We start from the raw sequence: 18,141 nt of genomic DNA, 5'->3' as shown, positions 1-18,141 counted from the left end.
ACACTTTCGGGATTTAGGACTCCTCAATCTAAACCTTAAGTCCTTTATTCCCCCAGTGTTTGATTTCCCAGTGATCCTGACTGCATTTGTGAGAGTCAGTTTACTTCTTTCACTATGATGTTCACCCTTTGAATGCTTTCTCCTAGCTAAAGCTGTGAGGATTGTGTCATTTTCTTTAATTACCACCTGATTCCTTTATTCACAGCCTGCACTGTTTTACTCATATTTTTACTGACACTTAATTCAGTCTAGATCACTATTGGGATTTGTTTATGTCAAGCTTAATGTTCTCTACTTTGTCTGACCAGTCAGTGGTCTGGATGACGGCATACAGTGGGGAACTATTTATTTGACCCCCTGGTGATTTTACCCCTCAAAACATTAAAATAAAACTACCATCAAAATTACTGACCCTTCATTTTTATGTAATTGAGCAAACTTACAAAATCAGCAGAGGATCAAATAAAAAATCAATTCTCACTGTAACTTTTAAAAACAGATGGTCTTCACTGATGTAATATGATTTTGGTCAAGTGACAGATGTTTTCTCTGCTCCTAACGTGTATTAGCTGGACGTTTGTGTTTGTTTGTCTATATTTGGTATTTGCACATTCAGGCACTGTTTATATGATTTGTTTCTGTTTATTCCCTCTCTAGTGTGTGATTACTGCAGCACAAGGGACTTGCACACGTACTGGCTGATGATTGGTCAGTTTGGAGGTAAAAGTGTTTGCTGATGAATTAGGTTCTGCTCTAGGTAAGCATGTCTACATGACAAGAAATAATTTTAGGGTCAAACGTTTGGCGTCAGTAAGATTTTTTTTATGTTTTTGAAATAAGTCTTCTGATTTAAGGCGAGACACTGCAGGTGAATAGGGCAAAAAAAAAAAACTAATAGTTATCACCTTACTTACCCAGTTGATTGATTACATTGATTATTGCAAACATTTTTTGTAGTACAAGTTTTCAAAAATGTTATGTTTAAATATGCAAATGAGGCATTATTTAATGAAATATGTGCTAATTTGCATAAATGTCTAGTACAAAAATCTGAACACTAGATGAAGTCAGTTTCAAATTTTTTGTTTAATTTTTTTGACATATTAGAGTCAAATGTTTTTACAGAGGGAATTCTGGTTATCTTTTTTTGTCACTCCATAATTCAGAAAATACTTTGAAGAGCCAGAAAACAATATATTTTCACAATTTTGGGGGGAATAAAATGTTGTATATAATCAAGGAAAATATATATGAACAAATCCCTCTGTAAAAACCTTCAGAATATAGACAGGAATAAAAATGTCAAGTTTGGTGTGTGCAAGTGCTACTGAAGTGGAGATTTATGGCTCAGTGTTGAAGAAAAAACTCATTTTGAGAAAACGGCCTTTAAAAATATGTATTGTAATTGAAATCTATTGACACAAACAGATAAAGTGCTATAAAAGAAACACTTAACAGTGTCTTTTGGATGTTTTCCTTCCACTAGTTTGAAAAAGCACTTCTCAAAATTGACAGGTGCTTGAAAAAACAGTGTTTTTGCCTGCAGTGTCTCACCTTAACCAAGGCTTCACTTATCTGATCAAAAATACAATGATAACTGTAATATTGTAAAATTTGGTTACATATAAATATAATATAAATATGAATGTAAATATATACAATTTTTTTGTAGCAATGTCTCTTTTGATTAATGTGTCCTTGCTGAATAAAAGTATTAATGTCTTTTTTTTTTATCTTATTGACCCCAAACATTTGAACAGTGAGGAGTATATTAATAATATAATATAATATAATATAATATAATATAATATAATATAATATAATATAATATAATATAATATAATATAATTAACCTAAAATCATTGGAAATTTCATGGCAAGCAGTTTTTTGCTCAAGTAGCTATAAATGCTTATCAAAATATTTGTGTTGTATTAAATTTTATATATCATCTTATATTTTATAGGGTTCCTTCATGACTATGCCATCATCCATCGTGATGTGAAGGTATACACTGTTTTGGATGTAATAATGTTTTAATTTAATGAGCTTAAGTAATGAATATGAACTTAAAAAAGCCTTTAAATCATTTTCATTGATATTCAGTGCTATTCTAACAGATGGAGATTGTCCTTCTAACAGATCAGGGTGAGGCAGTCTGTGTTCTGTAGTCCTGCCAATGGAGGGCAGTATGTGTCAGCTTTTTTTTCTTGTAAACATGGAATGTTCCAGAACATCCAGGCTTCGGGTTTCCAGGCCAGAGAATATATTTCAATATTAGTTTGTTAGTTTGTTAAAATGTGAAAGTGAAAATATGACATCAAAGTCAAACTCAACATCAAAGCTTCTAAAACTCAAATGACATCAAACTACCATCTAATCATAAATTTAATATGTTTACAATATAAAAATAATGATTATTTATGATGTGAATCTTCTAGTGGTACTATCTGAATCTGAGGGTTTTTGATATTTTATTAAAGGCCACCTACGACTGGCTGACTTCGGTTTGTCTCGGTGTCTTTGAGTGTGGAGAGAGGGCATTCACTATTTGTGAAACAAAACAATAAATCTATACTAAAACAAGAAATTAAAACAAATAAAAGATTCCTGTGGAATATATGTGGATTAATATACATAAATGGTCTCTTGAAAATGTAAAATGAGGCATTAATTACATTTATGGCTTGCTAATGAAAGGACGTTTATATGTGTAGCTCTGTGGAATATAAACAAGATTCTTAAGAAATCTGTAGCTCCTGAAGTCCCTAGCGGTGGTCCCTACAATCACGCGGCTGATTGGTGGTCTCTTGGCATCCTTCTTTTTGCATTGGCCACTGGAAAGGTGAGGACAAATGCACATATATTTGCACCAACATCTTAAATGAAAAAAATTACTTGTTAGTTTGTTTCTGTATAAATAGATGTGCAATTTCTGCCAAGTCATTCTGAACTCCCCCTCCCTCTCCGTTTTTGTCACAGTTTCTGTGTCTCCAGAGCCAGACCACTGTAGCATGCTGAGGAGAGTACGCAACTTCCCTTATGAGATGCCAAAAAACTTCTCTCCTCCTTTTGCCCTCCTGCTTACAGAGGTGAGACCTGGACCACTGCTGGACTGGTTATTCACCACAAGTCATCAACCAAAAATCAGCTTTCAGTACGAACACTCATCAAATTCTCTGAATAAAAAGGAACTTTTTAAAGGGATAGTTCTCCCAAAAAATCTGTCATTATTTACTCTCCCTTGTGTCTTTCCAAACCTGTATCATTTTCTGCATTCTGTGAAAAACAAAAGAAGAACTCTGGGAACCAGACAACACTAAAGCCTATTGACTTCCACTGTATAGACGCAATATCAGAATATCTTTATGCTCCACAGAAGATCATACAGTTTTTGAACAGTAAATGATGATGGACTTTAATTTGTCATGTCACAATTTTGGGTGAATTGTCTCTTTTAATGTATAACTTCTGATGAGAGTTCATACTGAAAGCTGTGATTTTTGATTGCTGGGATCTTGGCGAATCTGAACACAGTTTAAGACATTGAGATCCCCTTTTTTATTTATTTGATCCCATATTTGCTCTCCTCAGCTTCTTTGTAAGACTCCAGCACGTCGCCTTCGGTCACTGGAACGCTTTAAGCGGCAATCCTTTTTCCACAGCACAGTGTTTGATTCCCATTTGCTCCAAAAGACCCCCATGGAGCTGATCCTGGAGCTGAAGAACTGGCCTGACCGCTCTGCCAAAGCCTGTCGAGGACTGACCCTGGAGCCCTTCCCAAACTTTGACTGTGACTTAATTTTTACCTAACCATGTACACCCACTGGCCAACATGGAGAGGGTAGAAGCGCTAATGCAAAGCCATGTACTTCAGAACGATGCTTCCCAGAGAGAAGTGTTTGTTTAACTTTTTAAATTCCAAAACCAGACATTTTACAAGGGATGGTCCACCCAAATTCCAAACCTGTATGATTACTTCTGTGGAACACAAAAACAAGATATTTTGAAGAATGTTGAACCACACAGCTGACTTCCATGAATGTACAAACAATACAATAGAAGTCATTCAGAACAGAAATGGTTTGGTTGCCAATATTGAACTAATACAGAATAACCAAAATAAACTCATACAGGTTTGGAATGACATGAGGGTGAGTAAATGAGAATAGAATTTTCATTTTCGGGTGGACCTTATAATAGGAGTTTATTCTTCTGTGAAGGAATGGTGGTTAAGTGTATTTAATTTTTATTAAGACATTCTAATCCTTATGTTGAATTCCTTACCTTTTGTTGAGACATTTAGTGAAATGTGGTTCATAGTTACTCATATACTTTGACATTATTTGACTATTTTGTCCTCATTTATATGCCATCCCTACATCTCCTTTAAACAAACATACAATCAATTCAGTTCTTCGTGTTTTATAATGTTTTGAAAGCTACACAAACCCTCAGGGATGTACTTTAATGCTAAAAGGATCAGATCGTCAAATTGATACCTATCCTTTTATATGACATTATATGCTCATCACTGTGCATTTTGTCCAATTTTATTTTTATTTATTTATTTTTTTGCTTTATACTGTGGGAAAGGTACGGTGGTTATGTGTTATACTAATGGCTTTACTCTTTGTACTGTTATTTTAACCACTGCTGAGTGCCTGGTTGGATGCATGAATAACCTTGTTTGCCTGAGATGACAAAAAATGCCCAGAATGCTTGACACCACTGATCCTTAATCAACTAACTAAGCAAAAGAAATGATGTAGTAAAATGTTTTATTTTCACGCAGTATTGTTATAGATTTTTTCTGAAGCTGCCTTGTCATTGCCCTATTATTTAGCTACAGTCTCTCTCTCTCTCTCTCTCTCTCTCTCTCTCTCTCTCTAAATCGTTCAGATATACTAAGTAAATAAAACCTTCTTGTGTTTAAATAGAACCAATAATTTGTTGGTTTGTAAATGTATTGAACATTGCATATATTACCAATATAAATGTTTTGTAAGAAAAATAAATTGGCAAATAGTATGTGTCGTTCTTTCTTTTCCTTTTTTCTTTAAATGTATAGTTATTTTAAGAAATTTTAATTGTATTTAATAAAAGCCTGTGCTCGCACAACACACCTCAAGCACGAGACGCTGACGATGACGTTCGGGGTCACTTTAAAAAGTCATGGATATTCATTGCTATTATAATAAGGTCGTGACCAAAGCCACGCCCCTAGTTGGGTAGCTTTTCCTGCGCGGTCACGTTGCGTTGCGGCATTGAAACGGGAGGCTGTCGACAGTACGACATCTTTTGCATCACTCTCTCCTAAAAAGGTAAATGATTGAAATCTTTATTTAAAATTATGTCTCTTAAAATAAAATAATATGTAATTATAGAGACACTGCCGCTTTCTTGAATGACATTTAACGTTGTTACTCGTTCTGTAAACATATGTTGAATATAATTTTGTTAATTCCTTCTGATTTTTATTTTAAATATCTGCTATTTTAATAGTGCAACGTTATTTGCTTTGCATTAAATATCAGAAGTATGTATGATCCGACAGGTGGTGGTCTCATTTCGAAGGCCTTCTCCATCATGGTACAATGATAAACACGTTTTAGTAGGGTCTATAGCAAATATAAAGCATTTAAATGCAGTCTTATTAATTTCTGAGTGAAATTTTCGTTTTTGAGGGTTTAAACGCTCCAAAATGGACTAACGTACATTAAGAGACAAACATCATCACGTCGACGTTCATGACATTCAATGTCACCCTGAGCACGGATGAACAGCATCATCATCACCATTGCTCTTCCGTATAACATACTTAGAGTAGAGTTAACAGAAAGTCGACAAACCGAACCTATTTTACCAGCGTTTATTTCAAAGAATATGCTAATTCAAGCATCATATGCACGTGTGGGTCTATACAGCATCACGGATGCGGCTGCTGTCTGCGGAAGGGAGTGTGGCCGATCTGCACGTACACATTTCCTACATCACTGTAGCTTAGCCTAGCTGAGATGAGCTAACGTGATGAAATAGCGTTTCCTTTAGAGACTTAATACACATACTTACAACATCACACGCTCTCAAAAGGGATATGTAAATAATGTACGTCTAATTCAGATTTTGTTAAAGATGTCCATCGCTCTTAATGTCGCCCTTGGACGCTTTAGTATCTGTTAGCGAGGGCACAAGGACGCTTGCGTCGCGTTGCGTCACGGCGCGTAATGAATCACGCTGTGTTCTCCTCCTCTCGCGTGTCGTGTGACGCACTGAGGATGGTGTCTTTTCTCACTCAGGACACCGCGGGGACAGTGCTGCTCAAGGTTAAATGAACTAAGCTCAGGATGTACAGTCCTCTTAACGGTGGACTTTGACTCTCCTATTTCTTCTTTTCTGTATTATTTTTGTATCTTTTGCATGACCATTGCATTAAAGTCCTGTTGAAATAAAAAGAAAAGCACAAAATTTAATATTTTTTTAGAGAAACCAATTCTGGGCAAACAAATCAGTGCAATTTCATATTTTAAAGGAAATTGTCGTGTGTTGAGGAACTACACTACCCATAAGGGAGATCCACCAATCAGAAAAGCTCAGCAGGAACTCAGCGGATGTATTTAAAAATAATCAATATTTTTTATATATAGGCTATATATTGAAGTGCTGTTTTATTTGATTACGCCACAATTTAAGTGCACATCCTTCCACCAATCATACATATACATTTTTGCTATAGCTCACATTTACAGTGTCCTGAGCAGGCTGGTTTGTGACATTGAAATCCCTATGGAGAAAATGAATGGGAAAGATGCTTCCGGGATCAAAGCCACTGGAAAAATGGTCGCTCACTGACTCACTGTAGCGCATGATGCAGTGCAGAGCAACAGATGCAGACTGAATCTGTCAGCTGTCGCTAATGCCTTGCACATTTTCTTTGAGAAGCGTCTTCTGAAAGGCCACCCACACTCCCTATAAAGATTTGTTTGAATAAAAAAACAGGTTTTCAAAAGGATGGCATTATCAACCTAAGGATAAGCATTTGTCATTTTGATTTTCAATGCATTTCTTTTCTTTTGCAATTAAATCTTAACCACCAAATCCTTTCAGCTTTGTATATGCAATGGTAAAAGGGGTTAGTAGTGATCGGAAGGGGTAACTGATAATAGACTGGTTAGCTATTTTGAGCTTGTATATCCAAGCATTTAGCAGATTGGTGCCTTAAAGGCATTCATTTGATCCACTTTGATTTCTTTAGAACCAGTTAAGAATTAATACTGTAACTAATTGACTTAAAAGTGCAGTGTCTAAACAGTGTCATCATGACTCTTTAAAATGTAATCACTTGCGTTAGAAACACAGATGGTGCTTGATAAATGGCAAGCCGATGTGGTTCTCTTTAATGTAGACCGAGCTTGCAGTTGTCTATGAAATACTATATAATAAACTCTAACATTTGCAAGCAGTCTAAATAATATCTAGGTCTATCTCCAACCTATTTCCATTAGTGTATGTAGGATTCTCATAATACCTAATATAAATAAAATGTCTAAAAATAAAAGTTTTATAAATATAATTATAAATAAATATTATTTAATTATAAAATAATTATTTATTTAATTACATTTGATTAATTGTTAAAATAATTAATATGTTGACCTAGGCTAATAGAAGTATAGTTTGTGACTTTGAAACATTTGAGGTTTAATGCACACAAGCAGTAACCCATACTGTATGTGATGGTATGTTTGTAACAGCAATTGTGTTACTTTGAATTAGGACCAGTGGACTCCTCTTCATCATGGACCACTGACTGTGGTCATAAATCAATATGACCTTTGTTTGCCCTTTATAGTGTCACTGAATCCAATACGATGTCAATGAAGCCAATACGGTCTGCCCTTTTGCATTAAAAAGAGATTTAAAAGATTTGTCGGCTGCATATGTCATTGAGGTGGTCTCATTTAAGAAAATAACCATGTTAAAGTTACCTGTTATTCCTCTTGAGGTGTAAAATACTGTATTTTCTATTTTAATTTGCAAACTAATGGTTAATCTTTCTTAAATGAGACCACGTTGATGTGTACGACCAATGGTTATGACCTCTGGAGGACACAGCCTACAGCAGCCAAACATCGACCATCAACTGTTTAGTCGCCAAAACTCTTCAAATTATCTTTGTTGACAGTAGCAATAGTACCCCCATAGTACCCCTATAGTACCTAGTGTCTTCCATAGTACCCCCCCCCCCCCCCCAGTGGCTATTGTCAACTGTCTGGCAGAAGAAAGAAACTTTAACGACTAATTTTAATTTTTTGTTGAACTATCCCTTTAACATTAACTTTAATACAAAATAAAGCCAGTCATTGAAGACTACAGTATGTCAGATGCTTTTTTTCCCCTCTAAGTGGAATGGTAAGAGCACATCGTAACACATCCCTCCAAAACTCAAAATATGTGAAGCCGTAGGCTGTGTTTTTCTGTGGAAACTTCCATTGTTCAGCAAACCCAATGAGGCGGATTCATTCACAGAGTCCAGTCTTTGGGGGGGTGCTCTCGTGTCACTTTAGACATACTGTGATAAGCCATATCCTAGCATAGAAATAAAACAATAGCTCAGATGCTAGAGAAACAACAACTGGTGTGAAATCAACTGATTTATTTAGTCTCTCATTAAAACCCACAGAGGAGTATCTCTGTTTAGTTCATTTCAGTAACATGTCAGTTGTGGACAATATAACATTAAATCATTCTGTGTCATGATAGGAGGGTTTTCTCTTTTGTTCCATGGGTTCTGTGGATGAACTGGTGTGTTTGGTGTCACGGCATATCTAACAGAGATCTATATCCACACACACCAGCCAGTTTGTGCCGGTTTTGGCTTGTTCCATTCAACACAGAGATGTGGGGGCACTCAACCATTTACATTTATGCATTTAGCAGACACTTTTATCCAAAGCGACTTACAGTACATGCAGGCTATACTAGTTTTTTTTGTTTTTTTTACCGTTATGTGTGTTCCTTGGGAATTGAACCCACAATTTATTTTTAAAAACTTAACATGCAGAAAATATAATATCAATTAAATAATAGTATACTTTCATCACTTTTTTTGACACACTTGGGTAGACTTTACAAAGAACACTTAATATTAAATTCAAATTGAAAGTTTTATTTTAAAGTCTATTTTAAATCATTATTTTAAGCTTTATTATTATAATCTAAGAAGTAAACTTATTTTGATTTGCTAGGTTGCAAATCATTAAACATGTAACTACAAATATATTTAAATGTGATTTACAAGTTTCAATGGAAATTACATTAAAATAAATTTCAGTACTATTCAACAGTACACTATAACCATATTTTCAAAGACAGAAGTAAATATGAAATTATGTATTAATATAATCCTACTTAAATGGGTCAAAAAGTACTCTTAAATAAAGCTAATTATATTTAATGTAAATTTAAACTATAATGCATTTTAATTTAATTGTAATTAGCATGCAGTTAAGTAAATCATTACATTCCATTTGCACCGAATTATTTTATTTTAAAGTATATTATTTCCATAAAGTGTACTTCTTTTTCACAAGGAATATAAACAAACTTTTCTTTAATGAAATGCTTGGTCAATCCAGCTCTTTAAATGTAGTAACAGACAGTGGGGCCTGTCTAATGGGGATTGACAGCAGAGATTAGAGGAGTGGGATTGCATAACAGGAATAAAATACACTCTGCTGGCTTTAGTCCATGTTATTATGCAATTCAGCCTCACTGAAGAGCTTGTGAGGAAGAGTAGGCCGGAATATTAACCAGACCCTTTTAGATACCTTGAATTATTAGGCACAGTTTTGTTTGTCCATAGCCAGCAGTCAGACATTTCCAAGAACATGAACTGTTGTTCTTTTTGTGACTTTCTTTGAGTAAAGTAGTGTTTCTAAGAAGCAGAAAGTAGCCAGTTTCCCAATCAAACCATGGTCTGATTCACAAATCAAGAGCCATAGGTTTTTCTTTTTGTGTGTAACTATATAGCCAGCTATTACATACATATCAAAAAAAGTATGTGTGTGTGTGTGTATATATATATATATATATATATATATATATGTATGTATGTATGTATATATATATATATATATATATATATATATATATATATATATATATATATATATATATATATATATATATGTATATGTATATGTATATGTATATATATATATATATATATATATATATATGTATACAGTCATGCCCAAAAATATGGACACACTTGGTAAATATGATCAAAGAAGGCTGTAAAAATTAATCTGCATTGTTAATCCTTTTGATCTTTTATTAAAAAAATGCACAAAAATCTAACCTTTCATTGGATAAAAATAATTTAAAATGGGGGGAAATATGATTATGAAATAAATGTTTTTCTCTAATACACATTGGCCACAATTAAGGAAACCCTTTTATTGAATTCTTTTTGAAACCTCCATTTGCCAGTTTAACAGCTCTAGATTTGAATGAGGTTAATGATGAGGTTAGAGAACACGTGACAAGAGATTAGAGACCATTCCTTCTTCCAGAATCACTATATATATATTATATATGTGAAGTTATTGGTTAAAATGATGAAATGACAATTGTGTGTCTGCCATTCCTGTGTTGCAGGTTGCTTTGAGCCTCACACATCATGACGCACCAGTACCCCGCACTCACAACTGAGCAGAAGAGGGAGCTGCAGGACATCGCTCAGCGTATCGTAGCTCCTGGGAAGGGCATCCTCGCTGCAGATGAGTCCACAGGTCAGTGAGGGTTTCATCTTATATGGAAGTAACACATCCAATGTGATCATTTACTCCCCCTCATGTTGTTTTTTAATGTGAAATATGCAGCAAGCAGCTTTCTGTCAGTGCCTCTAACACTCTGAGATGTATGTCTGCATCTATACAGGTAGCATGGCAAAGCGACTGAACCCCATCGGCGTTGAGAACACAGAGGAAAACCGCCGTCTGTACCGCCAGATCCTTTTCTCTGCTGACGAGCGCATGGACAAGTGCATTGGTGGTGTCATCTTCTTCCATGAGACCCTTTACCAGAAAGCTGATGATGGCACACCCTTTGCCAAAATGATCAAGGACAGGGGCATTGTTGTGGGAATCAAGGTACAAGATTTCATTTAAATTAATAATTTTATTCAACTAGGATGCATTACACTAATCAAAAGTGACAGTAGTCATTTAAAATGTTCTATTTCAGATAAATGCTGAAGAGGTGTATCATGGTTTCCACAAAATTAAGCAGCACAATTCTTTTTACAACGCTGATAATAACAATAAATCAGCATATTACATTTCTGAAGGATCATGTGACACTTAAGACTGGAGTAATGATGCTGAAAATTCAGCTTTGCATTGCAGGAATAAATCACATTTTAATACATGATAAAATATTAAAAAGTTTAATAATATTTCACAGTATTACTGTTTTTAGTGTATCTTTGATCAAATAAATGCAGCCTTGAGGTTGATAAGAGCACAACCAACCAACCACTACATACTAGGTTGTGTGTGTGTGTGTGTGTGTGTGTGTGTGTGTGTGTGTGTGTGTGTGTGTGTGTATAAAATTATAAATAAAATGTACAGTGCTGCCATAAATACTGAGTGCTGAGATATAAATATGTAGTCAAAGGATAAAGATAATATTGTAAGGTTAAATCAGGCTGTTCATGTTTGCCACAACAAGGTGCTTTTTAAGTAGACCTTTTTTAGCTGCTTGAAGATGTTTGAAATATTATTCTTTGTATTTATAGTTTAAACGTGAATTGAGAATAGTTTAAGACATTTTTTTTAGGATAGTTATTAGAAAATACAATCAGGACTCCTGGACTATTAGCAATGCTGCCATGACAGTTTGATCTAAAGCAGGTTGTCCTCTTTTACAGGTTGACAAAGGTGTTGTCCCTCTGGCAGGAACGAATGGAGAGACCACAACACAGGGTAAGCTTAGACACTTATATAGTATTTGCGAAAATTGACGGCAGTTATGATGTTTTGTTAATGTGATACCTGTTTGTCTTAAGGGCTTGATGGCCTGTCAGAACGCTGTGCTCAGTATAAGAAAGATGGTGCAGACTTTGCTAAGTGGAGGTCTGTGCTGAAGATCAGCGAGACCACTCCTTCAGAGTTAGCCATCATGGAGAACGCTAACGTCCTGGCTCGCTACGCCAGCATCTGCCAGCAGGTGAGCTCCCTGAGTCTTGTCTGTGTTTGTCTCAAAGGCAAGAAGTGTTGTTATTGTTCGCTAAAACTAGAACTATTCAAAGTTGTTATCCGAATTGTTAATTGAAGCTGAAATTAAATCTTACATGAAAAACCTACAAAATAAATTGCAACGTTGCGATGAAAGCTGAATTAAAATAAGCTGAAGTACTGAACTGACGAACTGAAACCGAAATAAAGCTAAATAGAAATATAAAACAAAATGGCAAAAGTGCATATGACTAAAACTTAAACTAAATTGAAAAATAAAAGGAACAGTTAATTCAAATTATGCATGAATACTATTATGGTATATAAATAATACCAATAACACTGAAGGTAAAAAATCCAAATCAAAAAGGTCTTGATGTGTATTTAGATATTTTCTAAGAAGAGTTGAAGCTAATGCATAGATATCAGAGATAAGATGGATGCTGTGTGACTTTTTTTGACACAGTATTGTCTGTTTGGTTTTTTCAGAATGGGATTGTGCCCATTGTTGAGCCAGAGATTCTGCCTGATGGGGAACACGACTTGAAGCGCTGCCAGTATATTACAGAGAAGGTACATTAAAAGTGACAGCAATTTATAGCATGGAAACCAGACTTGATTTAAAGGGTTGATAAATATTATAGGTTAAATTTACTTAACTTTACTTAATTTCCCATGTATCTCCAGGTCCTTGCTGCCTGCTACAAGGCCCTGTCTGATCATCATGTCTATCTGGAGGGGACTCTTCTGAAACCCAACATGGTGACAGCTGGACACTCCTGCCCCACCAAATACAACAGTGAGGAGATTGCCATGGCGACAGTGACAGCCTTGCGCCGTACCGTTCCCCCCGCAGTAACCGGTGAGTCACGAGGCTAATGGAGAAACCTCAGCTGTGTTTGATTTACTCTTTGACGTTTTGAGAATGTGGTTGCTGTTTTTTTAAGCATACAAAGATTGCCATGATGTAGATGGCAAGAGGAAATTGCATGTTTAACAAAAGTGTGAGCAGTGAACAGTGTATGGTGAGAAATAGAGTCCTATTTCAGGAAATGTGCATAATCCATTTTGAAATTGCTCTGGCAGGTGTGACTTTCCTCTCCGGAGGTCAGAGTGAGGAGGACGCATCCATCAACCTGAACGCCATCAACAACTGCCCTCTGACGAAACCCTGGGCCCTCACCTTCTCTTATGGACGTGCCCTGCAGGCCTCTGCCCTCAACGCCTGGCGCGGAGTTAAGGAAAACGAGAAGGCTGCCACAGAGGAGTTCATCAAGCGTGCTGAGGTCAGTTCATCAAATCCTTTTCCCTTTAAGATGCAGTCACATTGGCCAAAGGTCCATTGTATTGTCAGTTCAATACCGGACTCGAATCAGAGTACGAGTCTGAGTACTCCATCTCTAATGTAAATATGATAAATAATTATATATGAAATAATAGCATATTTAATAATATAATAATAAAAAAGATATTTAAAAAATAAAATACTATTATTAACAATTGAATTGTTGGGCTACAGTTGTTTTGTTCTTTGTCGATGTAAACTGCTGATTCATGCAACATAAACTGATCTTCCTGAACTTTCCTCAGGCTAATGGATTGGCTGCTCAAGGCAAGTACATCTCCTCTGGAACCGATGGATCAGCAGCACAGTCCCTCTACGTGGCCAATCATGCCTACTGAACATCCTACATCCTATCGTTCAAGCTTCTGCCAGCCAATAGTATAGTGCACAGCTGCTACCCTTCCTGTCACCAACCAATCACAGGCCTGCGCTGACATCTGTACTTTAGGGTTGTCATTACAATGTCTCATAATGTCTCTATTTAAAATGTATGAAACTTTAGTATTGGAGAGGAGAAATAGAAAGGTACAAAGGATATTATTTTTTATTTCTGAAACATTCTAGGCGTGATTTCTTTAGAAAAAGAAAACATTACTGGTTTTAAATGGATGTATATGTCAGGAATTCCGTTTTTATTATTCCAACATAAGTCATTCCAATGAGTTAACTTGTCACATTCCTATCAGTGCAGGATGACCTCATTGGTCTTAACGGTGATGTGTGGAAGATGTGAATACTGAGTCCAGATCAATGTGTGCCAGCAGGGGCAGTTTATCATAATTTGGAATGAAATGGAGTAATATGTAATTGCTAGCTATAAAATAACTCCACCAGACTCTAAAAAATATTTTGTGTTGTGTTCACATATAATATGCATTGTTTGGGTTGTGTGATTATGGTTCAAGAAATTAAATATGAAGTACTAACAATATTAGTTTGAAAAGGACCATTATTTTGAATCTGTGCTCTGTTGTGTTTGAGTGTGCTTGAGTGTATCATGCCTCTCCCTCTCCTCCCTGTATTTGTGACGCAGCGCTACATGAATAATATCTTCTATTGGCTGTAAACGGCAGAGCAGACCAAACTGTGGAGCTCCTGGGGAGGTTAGCTCTCACTGCTCTGTTGACAAAATGTGATATTGTGATTTGATGTTCTCTAAGCACTTTGTGTCAGATAGTAAAACCTAAAATAAAGTACTGTAAACCCCTAGATTTCGTTTGTCATCAATATGCAGGTTTATTATTTCATTATTATTATTTCATACACTTGTTACACACATTTTGAGCCATATCTTACACTTTCACATTTACACATTCATTACATTTGTGCTTTCCTCAACAGTCCCCCAATGTGATTTAATGGCTCTGTTTAACTGTTTCTTAAATTATTAGAGACACATTTAACAAATATAGTCAACTCTGGAGTTCCATGAAGTTTTAAAAGATTGGAGGGACGGATCCAATGTTTGTGTTGTAAGAACAATTAGATGTGCTTGATAAAATAGTTGACACTCGGGTACCTAAAAACAATTACGTCGTAGTGACTTCTCAAAGGGCTGGAGGAATATTCTGTACCCTGCAACGGTTACAAAGTTGTCAAATGCTGTACTGTTTATGCAACAACAGATTAGAGCTGCTTTTTTTTTGTTTGTTTTTTTTTTTTTACACATAAGAGAAATTAAGAAACGGAGTGGTGCAAGAGGATGTTTTACAACAGCTGCAAGTCTCATTCAGTCAGCATTTGGAGTCAGAATTTTAATATTTCTTAACATTTGTTGTATTGATGTAAGCCTTTTAATGATTATTTATATATATATATATTTATATTCTTCACACTATTTTTGGATTGCATTCATCAACTTTCAAATGCAAGTATCTTGTATAGAATAATTTGCCATTCTGTCTTGAGAATGTTAACATTAAAATGACTAAAGTGATGGGTGTGTTCTTAGCACAGCTACAGTTAGTACTTGAAGATTTGACTTTAATACATTTAAATAAAAATGGCTGTTTGCCCTAATGAAAGTGTTTCATTTAATTTTCTTTGGTCTGTTTCAGGCTCATGCTGGAGTGCAGCATACACATCCTCCCAAAGGCTTTGTGCTGCAGAGTCCAGGCAGCGCTGGACCGACTGCTGTGGAGGCGCAGTGTGGAGAACATCACCACCACCATCATCACCTCACTCAACTGCTCGACCAGATTGGAAACATAGTCATCATCAATAACAACATTGCACAGCAGGTTGGAGGTCCAGATGTTCATAGTTAATCACATAATGAAATCGTTCTGCTGTAACATTTAGTCCTGAACAGTGGGAATTATAAAATGCACAATTTTGCTATTATTTCTTGCACAGGTTTCCAGTGCAGTGACATCGCTCCAGTCTGCTGTCGCTGAGTGGAAGGCTGGGAACTTGGCTTTTGCGCTCCAGTATAGCCAGGAAGCTATTTATGGCTTCATTGAGGGCCTTTTTGTGATCACTCTCTTTTGCATCTTTTTTTATTTTCCAGACGATTAGAAATTCGCCATCTACATTGCTCTTTTCTTACCCGTGTGAGTACCTGTTGTGCTATCACTGCTGATAATTGTGAGTGTAGCTAAGCAAAGGTTAGCAGATAAACAAGCCAAACGTGACTGAGAAACCACTGCTTGTTTGATGCATACTAATGGCTGCACTTAAATGTATGCATTTATCAGATGCTTTTATCCAAAGTGACGTACAGTGCATTCAGTCATTTTTGTTACCAGTATGTGTTCCCATGACCTTTTGCGCTGCTAACACAATGCTCTTCCACTGAGCCACAGGAACAATTGTGTAGCATGTTCAGAAACACACTGATTCATAGATGATGTGTGTGTGTGGTGTACATTTAAATTTGATTTATTTATTAGTCTGTCATCAGAAGAAAAACAGCTGATATGAATGTTATGTTATGCTTAAATTTACAAAGGCAGCTGTACTGAACAATGAATAAGTGAAATGATTCATTCTATCTGAATGCAATGTGTAATTTGTTTTCTGTCTTTGTCCACATCCAGTGCATTGCATCTCTTCTTGTTTAGACACTGTAACACTGGGTAATGATCTCAGTTTCATTAGGGTTTGTGGGGGTTTGTTAGGCATATTGTGGTTTATTTTCAAGGCGTTCATAGTTGAAACAAAAATAACATGCAAGATAATAAATACAAAAAAAAAAAATAAATAAAACATTATCTTATGTTTAAAGACATATTATATAATTTCTCAGAATGTTTGGTTTGATGTGTTGACTTTACAAAGGGTTTGTATGGAGATCCAGGAATTATGTCACAGTGTGAGGATTTCATTTACAGCTGTATGAAGTTATTTATGGCAAAACCTGATATTTATTTATTTTTTAAATCAGCCTTGAACTAAAAACCACATGTGCCCGGGACTAAGTGGAAGTATTTTTCATGCTGAATTTCCACCATTCACACATAATTTATTACAAGATGATTCGTTTCCTGTTTTTAATATTTTGCCGGAATATTCCCATGATAATATCTAAAAATATATTTTTTATTGCACAAAATAATATAGTAGCCAACTGTACTACTGTATATATTTAGTTAGGTACTGCATACTAGTTTGATGCATTAAAATCGCACCAAATGACTAAAGGCGTATGTTACACGATGTCATCATTTTATATCATTTTAAATTAGTGTGATGGAGGATAATATGACAGTTCTGCACTATGACAGTTTAATGAACCTTCATTAATTTTAAAGAGAGACTATTTCAGAATAAAAGTGTAAAACTCTTGAAATCCCTCATATTAAAGTGTAAAACACTTGAAATCCCTCATATTCTGCTTAAAATATGAATAAAAGGTTTACAACAACTTTATGAATTACGCCACCTTAGATCAGGTTGAATGGTGTGTAACATTGATGCTGATATACCAATAGTGATGTCGGTCAAATGCAGGTCACATCATATTTTAATGCAAAATATAAATAACATGGTTTCAATTTAACTCGTGAAAGCTGCCGCAGTACTACCAAGCACATGAAAATGGATTATGTGATGTGTGTGGTGTATCTGAAAATGTATGTCATGTATTATTTATTTGTAGTAAGTATAATATTTTCCAGGATGTATTGTTCAGTCATCTGAAGAATGGAGAGAATAGAATGAAGAATGAGGATATTTTAGGAAAAGGTTTAATGGATAGACAGATATATAGAGCATTAATTAGGTTTATATATGATTCAGGTTTGGGATTTAGAATATGATATACTTGAAATGTTGAACCTGCCATGGGGGCTGAGTGTGGACGGAGGAGCTGAACACGCAGCGCCGGATGAAGCTCACTGAAACTTTTATTGCAGGTATGATAAATAATGATGATGTATGTGGGATGATAGAGTAGGGTTCAACAAGGAAACATAGTTAATGGTCCATTTGTGAAAGAAGGAAGAGGAAATAGTTTTAAACTTCAGACTTATCACCCAAGGTTAATTTGCCATCCAACACAGTAGATGGCGATAATGCTCCTTTGGAGTTAATCGCCATTAAACAAGAAGAAGAAG

General features: G+C 35.5%; 1 protein-coding gene and 1 pseudogene across 1 annotated transcript; both read left to right on the top strand.

Annotated features, from left to right (window-relative positions):
- The first annotated feature begins 499 nt into the window (after positions 1–499).
- Positions 500–3,819, top strand: LOC132130858 (ribosomal protein S6 kinase-related protein-like; annotated as a pseudogene).
- A 1,371-nt stretch (positions 3,820–5,190) lies between these two features.
- aldocb (aldolase C, fructose-bisphosphate, b) lies at positions 5,191–14,794 on the top strand. The gene is made up of 9 exons (XM_059542941.1): positions 5,191–5,322; positions 10,661–10,794; positions 10,943–11,154; positions 11,934–11,988; positions 12,072–12,232; positions 12,730–12,813; positions 12,928–13,102; positions 13,327–13,526; positions 13,831–14,794. Exons 2-9 carry the CDS (start codon positions 10,683–10,685, stop codon positions 13,921–13,923), a joined length of 1,092 nt encoding a protein of 363 aa, XP_059398924.1. The 5' UTR covers positions 5,191–5,322; positions 10,661–10,682; the 3' UTR covers positions 13,924–14,794.
- Positions 14,795–18,141: the final 3,347 nt, after the last annotated feature.

This window comes from Carassius carassius, chromosome 47 (assembly GCF_963082965.1).
Source record: "Carassius carassius chromosome 47, fCarCar2.1, whole genome shotgun sequence".
NCBI classification, from domain to species: Eukaryota; Metazoa; Chordata; class Actinopteri; order Cypriniformes; family Cyprinidae; genus Carassius; species Carassius carassius.
This window is presented reverse-complemented; position numbering and strand designations above follow the sequence as displayed.